The sequence below is a fragment of the Equus przewalskii genome, chromosome 1, assembly GCF_037783145.1.
Source record: "Equus przewalskii isolate Varuska chromosome 1, EquPr2, whole genome shotgun sequence".
Lineage (NCBI taxonomy): Eukaryota > Metazoa > Chordata > Mammalia > Perissodactyla > Equidae > Equus > Equus przewalskii.
This window is the reverse complement of record NC_091831.1, coordinates 89081011-89097870: the sequence shown is the minus strand read 5'-3', so window position 1 is coordinate 89097870 and position 16860 is coordinate 89081011. Positions and strand designations below refer to the sequence as shown.

General features: G+C 43.5%; 1 protein-coding gene across 1 annotated transcript; it reads left to right on the top strand.

The window, feature by feature from the left end:
- The first annotated feature begins 13 nt into the window (after positions 1–13).
- On the top strand, positions 14–14178 carry DYDC2 (DPY30 domain containing 2). Its single transcript, XM_070616923.1, is given in 6 exon segments — positions 14–473; positions 9470–10110; positions 10260–10416; positions 10759–10873; positions 12992–12999; positions 13813–14178. Coding segments are annotated over 4 exon segments (495 nt in total). The 5' UTR covers positions 14–473; positions 9470–10110; positions 10260–10269; the 3' UTR covers positions 14038–14178.
- The last annotated feature ends 2682 nt before the right edge of the window (positions 14179–16860 follow it).

Genomic DNA, 16860 nt, shown 5'->3' with positions numbered 1-16860 from the left:
GCGCGCGGGAGGTGTGGAAGGGGCGCGGCACAGAGGAGGGAGCAAGATCGTGAGTGAGCAGAGAAGTGCAGCCTAGAGGCTGTTAGGACAGCGCGCCCGAAAAGACGATTTGATGGGGCAGTTAGGCCGGTGCGCCCTGGGAAGGATAAAGGGGCGGCTGGCTCTCGGGGTGGGAGAAGGGCGGGACGCCCCGACAGCCCCGGGCCGGAAGAGGCTGTTTGCTGCAAGCCCGATAGCCGAGTGTTTTCACTAGCCGGCACCTTTGCACTGCACTTGCGGGCGACCTCCGCGTGGTCCCTTTCAGAAGCAGCTCGGGCGCCCTGTCTCCAGGAAGCCCTCCCACCTCCCCCAGGCCTGAGCCCTTGCAGCCTTCTCTGCCGTCGTCGTTTGTGCACGGTGCTCCACTAGCGTTTCCCGTGTTCTGTTTGCATTTATGTGCGGCGCGGTGCCGGGCAGGAGAAGCCTCGCTGAACGTGAGTTGAAGTGGTAAGCGCCAGGGTGGGCGCGCACAGATCGGAAGGGACTGGGAAGTGGGGCGGCTTCCTGGGAATGCAGAGTCGGGGACTCCAGCCTCCGGGGAGGGTGGTTCTACAGTGATAGAGGCACAGTGGGTCTGTAAGTGAGTCACCTGGGGATTTTGTGAAAATGCAAACTGAATCTGTAGGTCTGGGGTGGGACCTGAGGATCTTCAACAGGCCCCCAGGTGATGCAGTGCTGCTGATCCGCGGACCACACTTTGAGTAGGAGGGGTGTGGAAGGTTGTTTATCCAGGTGCGTCCATTCATGTGGGCCACAGAGTGCCAGAAGCAGACATCACGTACCCCATCCCCACCCTCCACCATTAATCCTAAACTCGGTAGCTTTAAACACGCATTTATTCTCTTACAGTTTTTCAAGTCAGAAATCCAAAATGAGTCTTACAGGGACAAAACCAGAATGCAGGAGGGCTGATTCCTTCTGGAGCCTCTGGGGAGAGTCCACTTCCTGGCTTTTCCAGCTTCTAGAGGCTGCCACACTCCTTGGCTGGTGGCCCTGAATCACGTCACCTTTTCTCCCTCTTCTGTCATCACATCTCCCTCTTCTCTGTCTGCCTTTACTGTGTCCCTCTTACAAAGACCCTTGTGATCGCCTGCGTTGTTCCTACCTGCATAGTCCAGATGACCTCCTCAAGTCACATCTGCAAAGTCCCTTTTGCCATATAAAGTGACATTTCATAGGTTCCAGGTACACGGACATAGACACCTTTGGGAGCCCTTATTCAGCCCCACTACACTGTATTTCCTAAGAAAAAGGGCATTTTCGTGCTTACGCATATTACAATTACCAAAACCAGGGAATTCCACCTTGATACAATCCTATTATGTGATCTACAATTCACAGTCAGTTTCCCCAACAACGTCCTTTCTAGAATTCTTCTTTCTGGTCCAGATCCAACCAGCATCCTGTGCTGGGTGCAGTTGTTAAGCCTGTTTAGGCTCCCTTGACCTGGAACGCTGCCTCATCTTTCTTTGTCTTTCGTGACCTTGACATTTTTAAGAGCACAGGCCAGCTGCAGACTGTCTCTCCGTTTCGCTTGATGTTTCCTCAGTTAGATTCAAGTTTTGCATTTGGGGCAGGAATCCGCAGAAATGTCCATGTCCCACTGAGTGCATCCCCTCGGGAGACAGGTGATGTCACTTTGTCCCTTTATGAGTGACATTTACTCTGACCACTTGGTTAAGGCTGTGAGGCCAGGTTTCACCCCTGTGAAGCTTCTGTGTTTCCTTTTGGGATTACAGTAGTTGCCCCCTTCTCTGCGGTTCCACTTTGCGTGGTGTCAGTTGTCCATAGTCAACCAGGGTCCAAAATTATTAAATGGAAAATTCCAGAAATAAGCAGTTCATAAGTTTTAAATTGTCTGCTTGTTCTGAGCAGCATGATGACTCATCCCTTTGTCCGCATCTGCACGCTGTATAGCTACCCGCCCGTCATCACTGAGTGGCTGTCTCTGTTGCCATATGGACTGCCGCAGTGTCTCAGTGCTTGTGTTTGAGTCACCTTTATTTCACTTAATAATGGCCCCGAAGCACAAGAATAGTCATGATGACAATTCGGATATGCCAAAGAGAAGCCATAAAGTGCTTCCTTTAAGTGAAAATGAGAAAGTTCTCAACTTAATAAGGAAAGACCAAAAAATTGTATGCCGGAGACACTAAGATCTATGGTGACTTTTATTACAATATCTTGTTATAATTGTTCTATGTTACTATTAGTTGTGGTAGTTAACCTCTTACTGTATCTAATTTATAAATTAAACTTTATCATAGGTATGTATACATAGGGAAAAACATAGCATTTTTTTTTAGTATTTTTTTTTATTGAGTTATTGATAGGTTACAATCTTGTGAAATTTCAATTGTACATTAATGTTTGTCAGTCATGTTGTAGGTGCACCACTTCACACTTTGTGCCCACCCCCCACCCCACCTTTCCCCTGGTATCCACTAAACTGTTCTTGGTCCATAGTTTTAAATTCCTCATATGAGTAGAGTCATACACAGATTATCTTTCTCTTGCTGGCTTATTTCACTTAACATAATTCTCTCAAGGTCCATCCATGTTATTGCAAATGGAATGATTTTGTTTTGTTTTACAGCTGAGTAGTATTCCATTGTATATATGTACCACATCTTCTTTATCCATTCGTCTGTTGATGGGCACTTAGGTTGCTTCCACATCTTGGCTATTGTAAACAGTGCTGCAATAAACATTGGGGTGCACAGGACTTTTGGGATTGCTGACTTCAGGCTCTTTGGATAAATACCCAGTAGTGGGATGGCTGGATCGTATGGTAGTTCTATTTTTAGTTTTTTGAGGAATCTCCATACTGTTTTCCATAGTGGCTGCACCAGTTTGCATTCCCACCAGCAGTGTATGAGGGTTCCTTTTTCTCCGCAACCTCTCCAACATTTGTTGCTATTAGTTTTAGATATTTTTGTCATTCTAACGGGTGTAAGGTGATATCTTAGTGTAGTTTTGATTTGCATTTCCCTGATGATCAGCGATGATGAGCATCTTTTCATGTGCCTATTGGCCATCAGTATATCTTCTTTGGAGAAATGTCTGTTCATGTCTCCAGCCCATTTTTTGATTGGGTTGTTTGATGTTTTGTGATTGAGTTGCGAGAGTTCTTTATATATTAAGGATATTAAGCCTTTGTCAGATATATGACTTGCAAATATTTTTTCCCAGTTAGTGGGTTGTTTTTTTGTTTCAATCCTGTTTTCATTTGCCTTGAAGAAGCTCTTTAATCTGATGAAGTCCCATTTGTTTATTCTTTCTATTGTTTCCCTTCTCTGAGAAGGCATGGTGTCCGAAAAGATCCTTTTAATACTGATGTCAAAGAGTGTACTGCCTACGTTTTCTTCCAGAAGCCTTATGGTTTCAGGTCTCACCTTTAGGTCTTTGATCCATTTTGAGTTTATTTTGGTGAATGGTGAAAAAGAATGGTCAATTTTCATTCTTTTACATGTGACTTTCCAGTTTTCCCAGCACCATTTGTTGAAAAGACTTTCTTTTCTCCATTGTATGCCCTCAGCTCCTTTGTCAAAGATAAGCTGTCCATAGATGTGTGGTTTTATTTCTGGGCTTTCAATTTTGTTCCATTGATCTGTGCACCTGTTTTTGTACCAGTACCATGCTGTTTTGATTACTGTAGCTTTGTAGTATGTTTTGAAGTCAGGGATTGTGATGCCCTCCCGTTTTGTTCTTTTTTCTCAGGATTGCTTTAGCAATTCGGGGTCTTTTGTTGCCCCATATGAATTTTAGGATTCTTTGTTCTAATTCTGTAAAGAATGTCATTGGGATTCTGATTGGGATGGCATTGAATCTGTAGATTGCTTTAGGTAGAATGGACATTTTAACTATGTTTATTCTTCCAATCCATGTACATGGAGTGTCTTTCCATCTCCTTATGTCGTCATCCAATTCGCTCAGAAAGGCCTTGTAATTTTCATTATATAGGTCCTTCACTTCCTTAGTTAAATTTACCCCAAGATATTTTATTCTTTTTGTTGTGATTGTGAATGGTATTGTATTCTTGAGTTCTTTTTCTGTTGGTTCATTACTGGAGTATAGAAATGCTACTGATTTATGCAAATTGATTTTATACCCTGCCACTTTGCTGTAGTTGTTGATTACATCTAACAGTTTTCCAATGGATTCTTTGGGGTTTTCTATATATAAGATCATGTCGTCTGCAAACAGCGAGAGTTTCACTTCTTCCCTCCCTATTTGGATTCCTTTTATTCCTTTTTCTTGCCTGATTGCTCTGGCCAGGACCTCCAGTACTATGTTAAATAAGAGTGGTGATAGAGGGCATCCTTGTCTTGTTCCTGTTTTCAGGGGGATGGGGTTCAGTTTTTGCCCATTGAGTATGATGTTGGCTATGGGTTTGTCATATATGGCCTTTATTATGTTGAGGTAGTTTCCTTCTATGCCCATTTTGTTCAGAGTTTTTATCATAAATGGCTGTTGGATCTTGTCAAATGCCTTCTCTGCATCTATTGAGATGATCATGTGGTTTTTATTCCTCAGTTTGTTGATGTGGTGTATCACGTTGATTGATTTGCGGATGTTGAACCATCCCTGTGTATGATTCTTTTGATGAATTGCTGAATTCTGGTTGCCAAAATTTTGTTGAGAATTTTTGCATCTATGTTCATCAGTGATATTGGCCTGTAGTTCTCTTTTTTCGTGGTGTCCTTGTCAGGTTTTGGTATCAGTGTGATGTTGGCCTCATAGAATGTGTTAGGAAGTGTTCCATCTTCCCTAATTTTTTGGAATAGCTTGAAAAGGATAGGTATTAAATCCTCTCTGAAAGTTTGGTAGAATTCCCCAGGAAAGCCATCTGGTCCTGGGGTTTTCTTCTTTGGGATGTTTTTGATTGCTGTTTCAATCTCTTTCCTTGTGATTGGTCTGGTCAAATTGTCTGCCTCTTCTTGAGTGAGCTTTGGGAGATTGTAGGAGTCCAGGAATTTATCCATTTCCTCTAGGTTATCCATTCTGTTGGCATATAGTTTTTTGTAGTATTCTCTTATAATCTGTTGTATTTCTGCAGAGTCTGTTGTTATTTCTCCTCATCTCATTTCTGATTTTGTTTATTTGAGCTTTCTCCCTTTTTTTCTTTGTAAGTCTGGCTAGTGGTTTGTCAATTTTATTTATCTTCTCAAAAAACCAGCTCTTTGTCTCATTGATCCTTTCTACTGCCTTTTTCGTTTCAATAGTATTTATTTCTGCTCTGATTTTTATTATTTCTCTCCTTCTGCTGACTTTGGGCTTCATTTGTTCTTTTTTCTCTAGTTCAGTTAGGTGTGCTTTAAGGTTGCTTATTTGGGATTTTTCTTGTTTGTTAAGATGTGCCTGTATTGCGATGAATTTTCCTCTTAATACAGCTTTTGCTGTATCCCATATGAGTTGGTATGGCATGCTATCATTTTCATTTGTTTCCAGGTATTTTTTTATTTCTTCTTTAATTTCTTCAATGATCCATTGCTTGTTCAGTAGTGTGTTGTTTAGTCTCCACATCTTTGTGCCTTTCTCAGCTTTTTTCTTGTAATTAATTTCTAGCCTTATAGCACTATGATCTGAGAAGATGCTTGTTATTATTTCAATTTTTTTTAAATTTGTAGAGGCTTGCCTTGTTTCCCAACATATGGTCTATCCTAGAGAATGTTCCATGTGCACTTGAGAAGAATGTGTATTCAGCTCCTTCAGGGTGGAGTGATCTATATATGTCTATTAAGTCCAATTGTTTTAGTTTTTCATTCAGCTCCACTATTTCCTTGTTGATTTTCTGTCTGGATGATCTGTCCATTGATGTGAGTGGGGTGTTGAGGTCCCCTACTATTATTGTGTTGTTTTTAACATCTTCCTTTAGGTCTGCTAATAGTTGCTTTATGAATCTTGGTGCTTCTGTGTTGGGTGCATAGATATTTATAAGCGTTATTTCTTCTTGATGAAGTGTCCCTTTGATCATTATATATTGTCCCTCTGTGTCACTCTTTACCTATCTTATTTTGAAATCCACTTGGTCTGATATGAGAATTGCAACACCTGCCTTTTTTTCCTTGCTATTTGCTTGAAGTATTGTCCTCCACCCCTTCACCCTGAGTCTGTGTTTGTCCTTGGGGTTGAGGTGTGTTTCCTGGAGGCAACAAATTGTTGGATCTTGTTCTTTAATCCATTTTGCCACTCTGTGTCTTTTTATTGGAGAGTTCAATCCGTTCACATTGAGAGTGATTATTGATGCATGTGGACTTAATGCTGTCAATCTGTCGCTCATTATCTTGTTTTCCTGTGTTTCTTTTCCTGTGTGCTTTAGACTACCCACTTAATACTGCAATTTCTTATGCTGGGTTTCTTAGATTTTTCCTAATCTATGAGTTGTGACTCTGTTCTGTACTTTATTTTAGTGTCTACCTTGAAGTTTGTATTTAGAATCTCGTGTATAATATAGTCTATTCTCTGGTGGTCTCTTACTTACTCGACCAATACTGATGTAGACCCTTTTCTCTTCCCCTCCTAAATAATTATTTTCATTTTTTATTCCAACTCGTCTTACTAATTTGTAGTTAGAGTGCTAAGATCGTCCTTGTTTTGGTAGTTTCCTTATTTTTACCCTAATGCTATAGTTGAATATTTGCTATCCTGTTCTGGTTCTATCCATCGGTCTCCCTAGTCTGTGGATTGTGCCCCCTTTCTCCCTTTTTTCTTTTTTCAAGTATGAGAGCCTTCTTGAGGATTTCTTGTAATGGAGGGCTTTTAGTTACAAATTCCCTTAACTTTTGTTTGTCTGGAAAAGATTTAATTTCTTCCTCATATCTGAAGGAAATTCTTGCTGGATAGAGTATTCTTGGCTGAAGATTTTTATCCTTTAAATCTTTGAATATGTCACTCCATTCTCTCCTAGCTTGTAGGGTTTCTGTAGAGAAATCCGCTGACAGTCTGATAGGGGCTCCTTTATAGGTTATTCTCTTTTTTTTTCTTACTTCCCTGAGTTTTCTTTCCTTATCATTCCTATTTGCCAACTTTACTATTATGTGCCTTGCGGTGGGTCTTTTTACATTGACAAATCTAGGAGATCTAAAACCCTCCTCTACACACATTTCTCCGTTGATCCCTAGATTTGGGAAGTTCTCTTCAATAATTTTGTTAACCACAGTTTCTGCTCCATTTTCCTTTTCCATATTCTCGGGAATTCCTATGATCCTTATGTTCTTACTCCTCATTGAATCCATTATCTCTCGGAGATTTTCCTCATTTTTTTTAATGCTTAGTTCTCTTTCTTCCTCTGGCGCCATTCAGCCTGTCTGTCCTCGATTATGCTGATTTGCTCCTCTAGGTTGTCTACACGGGCATTCAGGGAATCCGTATTCTGTTTTATCTGGTCCATTGTGTTTTTCATCTCAAGTAATTCTGTTTGATTCTTCTTTATGATTTCAATCTCTTTTGTGAAGTAACTCCAGAACTCGGCTTGTTTCTCTATCTTTCTCTCTACCTCATTGAGTTTTTTGATTATAGCTGCTCTGAATTCATTATCACTTAGTTTACCTAATTCCAAGTCCTCAGGACTTAATTCTGTGTTTTTATTGTTTTCCTTCTGGTCTGGGGCTTTTATAAATTGCTGGATGGTAGAGGAGCGGTTTTTTCTCATGGTGGCAGAATTCAGTTGCAGTTACAGCCTGTCGCCACTAGATGGGGGTCGAGAGCGGCATGTTAGCTCTCCGCCTTCGGGGCAAGATGGCTGCGCCCACTGGCTTTGTTAGGGGGGAGGGGCTGTTACTCACACGCACCGTCTGGGTTCAGATCAGTTCTGTTCTCTGGTCTCCCAAGGCCCTTGATTCATAGGGTCCCCGCGGACGGAAGCTTTCCCCCCATCAGCGGGTCTCCACTGAATCAGCGGCAGGAGTCCTGGATGATCCCCCGTCACGCGGCCCCTCCCCAGCTCCTTCCCGACCCGCGCCGCAGCGATCACAGACTCTAGGGGAGGGAGCGATGTTCTCTCCTACCCTTCCAGCGCCTCCGAAGGTGTAAGCAAGGTTATGATCTCCACCTTCTTGGTATTGTAGGTCTCTAGGGAGCTGGCATTATGTTTATTCTCTGAAATTCAGTTCTTCCAATCTTTTGTTGTATTTTGGAGGGGAGAGAATCCCGGGTCAGCTCACCCCACCATTTTGCTCCGCCTATAATTCAAAAACATAGTATTTTTAGGATTCGGTACTATCCTCGGTGTTGGCATCCACTGGAGTCTTGGAACATCTCCCCCGTGGAGAAGGGGGAACCACTGCAATACATAATTTGTGGGGAGAAACTTTGACACTATATAAATATCCTGTTCTTTGTCAAATAGTCACCAAGTTCTAGCACTCATTGGTGACTGGTTTGATTCAGTTATACTGTGATTGTTACAAACTGGTGATTTTTTTTAAACTCCATTATTCTTCACTCGTCTCTTAGTTGACATTCTATTTTAAGAAAGAACTTGCCTTCTCTTCCATTCGCTTATTCGTTCTTACATGGACTCGTGGATTCTTATTTTATTCAGTCAGTTGTCATCCATTACAGGCATTATTTATTTTGAAGGTCAGATTGCCCAGACTCAGCTAGGAGCAGCCGCCTTCGAGCCGTCTCCTGTGTCCCCAACCATTTTATTTTTCAGCATCTTCTTACTTTCTGGGACAACAAAATGTTCCAGGCTTATTGGACTTTTCCTGCCCCAACCTTGGAAGTAGCCACGTCTCCAGGGAGCCCTGATTCCTCTTGAGTAGGGAAGGCTGCTGGAAGCGAGTTCTCTGTGCGCCGGGTGCCCCTTGCCCCTCAGGTGTTTTTGCTCTTGGAACTTTGCGGTGGAAAGAGCTGGGAAGTTTTTTTTTCTGTATTCGCATCTATCTGTCTTTTCTCCCTTAAACTGAAAACTGCATCCAGAAAATGCTAAGACTAGATCTGAGCCTTTATTATTCACTTTATTATTAGCTCTTTTGAAGTTAAAACATGTCAACTTTGGGAATGTGGAGTTGTTCAGGAACAGTCTGGTGCTGGGCCATCTGACATCACAATCTTCCACTGCCTTCGCGAATATTTATTTTTTTTTAAGATTTAAGACTTTTTTTTCCTTTTTCTCCCCAAAACCCCCCAGTACATAGTTGTGTGTTCTTAGTTGTGGGTCTTTCTTGTTGTGGCATGTGGGATGCTGCCTCAGCGTGGCTTGATGGGCAGTGCCATGTCCGCGCCCAGGATTCGAACCAACGAAACACTGGGCTACCTGCAGCGGAGCACGTGAGCTTAACCACTCGGCCATGGGGTCAGCCCCAAGCCTTGGCTAATATTTATTAAACACTTACTCGGTGGCAGGCTGAGTGTTACGTGTGTTTATCATCTTTTTTAATCTTCATGGTTATGAGATACATACTTTTCTTGCTCTGTTCCGCAGATGAGAAAACCGAGGCTCAGAGAAACTGAGTGACTTGCTGAAGATCACACAGCTAGTAGATGGCAGACCCGGACCTGGAACTTGGTCTGTCTGATCCTGGGGTCTACGTGCACACTGCTGCCCCCACTGCCTCTCCTTTCTTACGGTCCAGCTGGGGCTGTGTTGCCTCCAGCTCTTAAAATCTGATTAACGGTAAATCCAGGCACGTGGACCCAACCTAAAGTAGTTTCTTGCTTAAGCCATAGAGAGGAGAACGTGGTAGCGGTACCAGCAGAGCCCCGGCCGGCAGCAGCCGCAGTGGCACCATTTCCCTCCCTCCCCTCCCCAGGCCTCCCAGCCGTCCCCTGTGAAACGCAGAGGACTGCCTCATCTATGTCATAGGCGACTGGGGTTCCACCCTCACAATGGCATAGCTCACAGCTTGCTAGGTGCTCAGAGCCCCTCTCGGGACCTCCTGCCTGCTGGTATTTCCACCCTCCTCTAGGGTAGAAGTGTGTGGGTAGGTGGAGGCCTCAGCCACCCTTTACCACCAATGTTTCAAGCTGTTCTGAGGCCTGATGACCCCCAGGACCTGTCATCTCACCTAGTACAGCTGAAGAGCTTCAGAAAAAAGTCTGTTTAAACATACGAGCTATTCGCAGGTATGTGTTTATTGGTTCTTTTGGGAAGGGTGGGATCCAGAAGCATCTCATATTTATCCTGAAATGAATCTGAGTTGGTTAGAACCTGTCTATTTTTTAAATCAGGTTAAGTTTGTAAAACAGCGTGACTGTGTTTTGATGTCCCCCAGGCCCACAAGGATGGAAACCAACTACCTGAAGAGGTGCCTCGGAGACTGCCTGGCCCAGGCACTTGCCGAGGTGGCAAAGGTTCGGCCCAGCGACCCCATAGAGTACCTGGCACACTGGCTTTATCATTACAGGAAAACCGCTAAGGCCAGAGAAGAGGTGTGTCTGTGCGCCGGTCAGCCTAGGGAGCGCTTTCCAGCTTTCCCAGAGTGACTTGAAATCCAAGGCGGGATTCCAGAGCCGGCCCGTAGAGTTTCCTGGTTTATTCCACTTGTGAGGCTTGCTTAGGTCCAGATATCCCAGAGGGCCGGGAGGCTGGGGGCTGAAGAGGGCATCCCACTGAGAGGAATTGTGGACTTGGTGGGTTTGGAGCTCCAGTAGGCTGACGCTAGTTACAGGAGCGAAGTCAGGAGGTGGAAGGGCCCGGGCCCTGAGGTCTGTCCCAGTGAGGGATGAGCTTCCCAGGGGCTGACCTGATTCCACTGGGTCCCATCACCCCAGGAGAGGCAGGAGGAGATCCAGCTGAAGGCAGAATGTGGTAATAGCCTCAGAGAAACAGAAGTAACGGAAATGCTAACGCAAGAAGAGTGTCAGATTCCACAGAGGGGTGAAAAGTATATGAGGTAGGGGAGGAACTCAGCCCTGGGCACACGCGCGTGATGGGCCCTAGGACATGCCTGAGTCAGCCGGCTGCAGAGTGGAGTGCAGGGGGCTCTGGTGGCCTACTTTTTCCTCCATATTTATGTGTTTGTGTGTAAACTGATCTTATTCACAGTCCTTGTCAATGAAAAAAGAAAATGTTTAAAGGCCATTCCATTTTAGATTTTAGGAAATACCATAGATGCTAATGATTAACAAAATCCAATTTTTTTTAAATCTAATATGTCACTTGGATCAAATATATTTTCATAGATGATCCTTTGAGCTCTTTTCAAAATTATTCAATATTTTTCAGAAACCGAATATGGTTATCAGTATATACTTCAGGTATATTATTTTATTTGTTGTATATTATGTAAGTATTTTATTTATTATATACTATTTATGTATGTATCAAGCCACAGAGGCCTGCTGTGTGGTACTGTGATAGTGGTCGTGAATTATTCAATTGGAAAGAACTGTGTATTCATTAGTGTGACAAACATATCTTTTATCTCCCGCAATTTTTGCTACAATCTTCTGAAAAACGTCTCATGTCTCATTTTGTGCTTTCTATGAAGTACGTGCTACCCGGATAGGGAATTCACTTGTTGGGCTTGTTGTCTGACATCTTTTTGACTATCACTATACCCTGTGCATTAAGATTTTTAATGCAGCCTTGCCCAATTCACCAGCTTTTGCTAGTTTCCACAGCCAACTTTGGTGAAGACATGAAAATATTAAGCTTATGTACATATATACTAATATCCTCAGCTTTCTTCATAATTAATAGATTTGTCTTTTGAGTCTGGATGTTTTATAAGTAAATCTAAAGAAAGAGAGTTTCATACCGCTGTTTGACAGTAATCTAAAGGAACTCCCCTCAGGAATAATTCATTCTTTGCACAGTTGTTGGAGATGGTAGAGGCGAGCTCATTAAGCAGAAGTTGTCATAGCTCGCTACCCACTCGTCCTTTTCTAACACCTGCTTCACTGTTAGTGGAAATTAAATATATAAGGCAGGGAGAGACTCCCAAACCTCCACCCTGATTTATGGTGCCTTTATTAAAGAAAGTTCTGCTCACATCGGTGTTTTGAATTGTCCTTTTGTACTGCACTCAGGTTTTATCCCCGGCAGCAGTATTCCTTAGCAGGACTCAGATGGGTAGAAGGCGTGCTATTCTTCTTCCCAGTGTGAGACAAAGGCAGTTGTAAGGGAAGATGGGAAACCGGAGCCAGCATGATACCTGGACCCTGTGCAAGTTCTCAGTTTTAGGAAAGAGTTCACATGCACGTTGTGGTGATGGAAATTGATTCCCTTTGTTATAAGGAAATAAAGAGAACCCAACAGTGACCTAAAACAAAGCTGAATTTGTTGCTGACCTGCCAGGGGAGAGCCGCGTCATTCAAGAGCACGCCGCTCTCCTAGCACAGATTGAAAGGGCTGGGTGAGGGCAAAGAGGTGGGGGTACATCCAATAAGACGCAGTCCTAAGTTCCGATTTCTTGTCGGCTACAGGTGAATTGCAGACTAGCCCTTGCTATTGGTCACTGCCAGACTCGTTCCACTAGTGCTGTAAACCCTGCTCTCGAATGGGGTTGCATAAGATCTCACCAAGGCTGCTGATTCAGCTGATGGGCTCGCATGCGCAATCCCAGAGCTTTGCAAGATTTTCTGTAATATTTTAAAGCCATCCTTGCTTGCTTAAACCTTAGAAAGTCTTTGAATGCACCCAGATTGAATACTACTGGTCCAGTGGATGTGTCAAAAGAGGAGTAGAAAGAGAGCACTATGTGTGGCAGAGAGCATATCCAGTTATAGGAAGCAAAAGAGATTCACGGAGCAGGTGGCGGTTGAGTCAGACCCAGAAGAAAGCTAACAAAAGGTGCCCTGGTGTTGGTTTCTCGTCGTTGAGCAGAGGCAGCTTTGACTAAGGAAACCATAGTTCAGTTTCTAAGTCTGAAAGCAATCCCTCTGTTTACAAAGATCAGAGCCGTACAGAAATGCATTTTTACAGAATCGATACATAGATCTGCTGCATAGACTCGAAACACTTTGAAGGTAGAAGGGTCTTGGAGACCGTGTGGACATGTACGTCACAGGGTGCTCTCAGTGCCCCACGGGGTCCACTGTAGAATGGACTTTGGGACTTGAGGGCAAAGATGGCAGTAGAGGTGACCAACAGAGCTTAAGCGCCAAAGATTCCAACCTCCACTGGGACTGCGATTCCACAGATATCAGACTGCTTGGTATCATCTCATAGGTCCCTGAGGCTGTCTTCATTTTTTGTCTTTTTTCCTCTGTGCTTCAGTCTGGGTAATTTCTATCACTCTGTCGTCAAGTTTACTGAGCCTGTCTCCTGCACTGTCCAATGTCTTATTTAGGGATTCAGTTTATTTTTTCATTTCAAATATTGTACCTTTCAATTCTACAATTTCTATCTGGTTCCTTTCTGTAATTTCCATTATTCTCTGCTGATCTGCCCTGTCTTTTCACTCACTATGTCCATTTTTCTTCTTTAAACTGTTAAAAATATTTATAATAGCTATTTTAAGTCCTCGTCTGCCAATTTCATCATCTTTGTCATTTTGGGGTCTCTTTGTATTAAATACTTTTCTCCAGATTATGGTTTACATTTTCCTACTTCTTCATGTCTGGTAATTACTATTTATGTGCTGAACATTATAGATGATGCTTCGTAAGAATCTAGGTTCTGTTGTTTTTCTAAGGCGTTGAGTTTTGTTCTGGCAGACAGTTACGTTCTTGGCGCATCATCTCCATCCTATCAGGTTTTTGTTTTATGCTTTACTAGAGCGGATCTGTTTCAGTTCTGTTCTTGGTCTTGGGCGTGAAAATGGCAATATCGTGTCCTTCTCGAGTGTGTTTTAGTCTCTGCTAATGACTTTTTCTGTTTAGTCCCTGATTTCTGTGGCTAGTCCCACAAAGAAGACCGTCTTCCTGCAGGAGAGCACAAAGCCCCTTGCGAAGGAGGCCTTGAAGCAGGCATCCCTGCCGGGCGCTTCCAGGGTGGTTCCGGGAGAGCCTCAGCAGACTTCAGAGCCATCTGGCTAGACTGACTGGAACGTCCAAACTCCACGAGAGACAAATTACGAGGCTTTTGAGGATGAAGTTGCTCCCTAATGTATTCTGGCTCCAAGTCTCCCTCGTAGGTTATCGAAAGATGGATGATTCTAATAATGCTTCTCTCAAAGCCGCAAACTGAGATGCAGCCGCTATAAGGGTTCCCACCTGGAGATGGTAACTGTGTGGATTACAGCAAGATTTGAGAGGAAAGAGGTTTCTGCAGGGGCTCACCGGCCCAAGTTCAGCTGATAGAGGCATGAAGACTCCTTAATCATGTGAAGATTTGGACTAGTTATACGATAAGATAAACTAATAATAAGGATTTAAAATAAGTAACCAAATGGATGAGACTTTTTCCTCTTGTTTTATCATTTTTTTTGGAGACCAGACCATGAAAACACATCCAGCTCATGTGTTCACGTCTTGACTTTAGCTAAACTTTGCACTCAGACCCTCCACAGTGTTCACACACGTCCTGGCGTGGACCTGTGTCACTGACAACAGCTGTTTTCAAACAGCTCCAGTGACAGTAAAACTCAAAGGTTTGAATTTTTTTTTCAATTATTCTCTATCTATATTCATTTAGATATCATCTGTATGCTGATGGCTTCAGATTTATATCTTTAATCAAGATTCCCTTGAGTGAGGGAGGGGCAAAATGGTTGAAGGGGGTCAAAAGGTACAAACTTCCAGTTATAAAATAAATAAATCACTATCGTTAATGATACCGTATTGCATATTTGAAAGTTGCTAAGAGTAAATCTTAAAAGTTCTCATCAGAAGAAAAAAAATTCTGTATGTATGGTGACAGATGTTAACTAGACTTATTGTGGTGATCATTTCGCAATATATACAAATATCAAATCATGATGTTGTACACCTGAAACTATGTCAATTATACCTCAGTAAAAAAGATTCCCTTGAACTTGACTGTCTGATTGACATCTGTATTTGGTTGACCAATGGATATCTCAAACTTAGTTTATCCAAATGGAATCCCTGATCTTCCCTCCATTCTGCTATTTGCTCAGGTCAAAACTCTTGGTGTCGTCCTCAACTCCACTTTCTTTCTGGTCACCCTCCATCTGGTCTGTTGGGTTTCTATTTAAAATAAAGCCAGAATTCAACCACTTGGATGCCCAAGCCACACTCATATTTTGCCTAGATTGTTACGCTAGCCTGTTGACTGGTCTCCCTTTGTCTACCCTTGGCCATCTTGAGTCTGTCCTCAACACGAAAGCCAGGATGATCTTGGTGAAACGTAAGTCAGATCATGTCTAATGAGCAGCCTCCTGTCCCAGTCACAGAAACGTTCAAGGCCCTTGCTATGACCTACCAGATCTGTAAGACCTGATTCCCCATCGCCTTTCTACTCTCCGTTTGTTCTCTCCATTCCAGCCACACTGACCCCTTTTGTTCTTCAAACATGCCAGGCATGGTCCCACCTCAGAACTTTTGCTTTCTCTTCTCTCTGCTTGGAATTCTTCCGTCTCCCCACACCCCTTGATTTCTGCAGATTCTCTCTTCCCTCAGGTCTTTGCTCAAAAGTTGCCTTTTCAGTGAACCCTTTTCTGGCCATCCTATCTATACTTCCTATATCTATATATATCTATATATATACATCCTATGTGTATGCCACCCACATTTCATACTTTCTTCCATCAGTGTCCCTCAGTAGAATGTGAGCTCCCTGAAGGCAGAGATTTTATCTGTTTACTTTGGTACCTTGGTTTAGTTTCGCACCTAAAATGGTGCCCAGCACACAAGAAGTATGCAATAAATATTTGCCAAATAAGTGAATGAATGAATTGAACTCTTACAAGGGCTGGCAATTCATAGCAGACATGTGAAAATGGCAAGCTGCCCGGTTTTGATTGGCACAAGGATGAGTTTGCAGTTCCGCACGCTGACCCCTTCCTCCAGTCCAGGACTGGCCACACGATATGCAGGGCCCAGGACAAAATGAAAATGTGGGCTTCCTTGTTCAAAATTATGTTTTTCATTATGATGATAGCAGAGCATTAAATAAGTGTGCTGCCCTTCCAAATGCAGGCCCTGTGCAGCTGCACAGGACACACACTCATGAGGCCATCCGTGCTCCTGCCAGAGCTGCTGCCACATGGAGTATCTACTGGGGCCTTGTCTTCCCCAACCATAAGGTCAGAACTTAGGACAGGCAACTCAAAGCTCAAACCACTACAGACTCAAGCGTGGGTGCGGTCTCCCCTGGCCTTCCACAGCACACACACATCATCCAAGGCGGCCACAGGCAGGCCTACACGTGCCAAGCTTAAGGAAAATGCTCAGAACTTTGGAAGCCACTGCTCCTGCGGTGTCCCTTCTTTGTCTCATGGGTGTGAGTGGCTAACACAGGTCAGAGGTGGGAGTGGGCTTTCCTCAGAGACCCCCAGAGTGAAAGGAGTCCCAGCCACCATTCATGGACATTATGGTCTGAACAGGCTGCTGTAGGCCAGCCTAGTAACCTAACATCATTCAGAATGGTGTTTCTACAGAAAACGCTTTCTTGTTGCAGGACAAGAGAGGTGGAGCATATTATAGACAATGATTCCTTTTAATGTTGGGCATCGCCTGAGTAGAGTTTCAGAGTCTCTCCATTTAGCCAATACATGCTATGTAAGAAATAATTCAAAAGTAAAGTCAGAGAATTTGGTCACTAAATAGGATGAAGAGGGTGGAGGCAGGGGAAATCCAAGATGGTGGCGAAATTTCTTGTTTGAGTGACATGGGTGGATGGTGGTGGCTTTTCTTGCAGTAAAGACACAGGAGGAAGGACAGGTGTGGTCATTGCTAAGGATTTAGTGCCAGTAAAAGGGACTGACATGAAGGCGCCACAAGGGAGGGCAGTCCTGAGCCACTGGC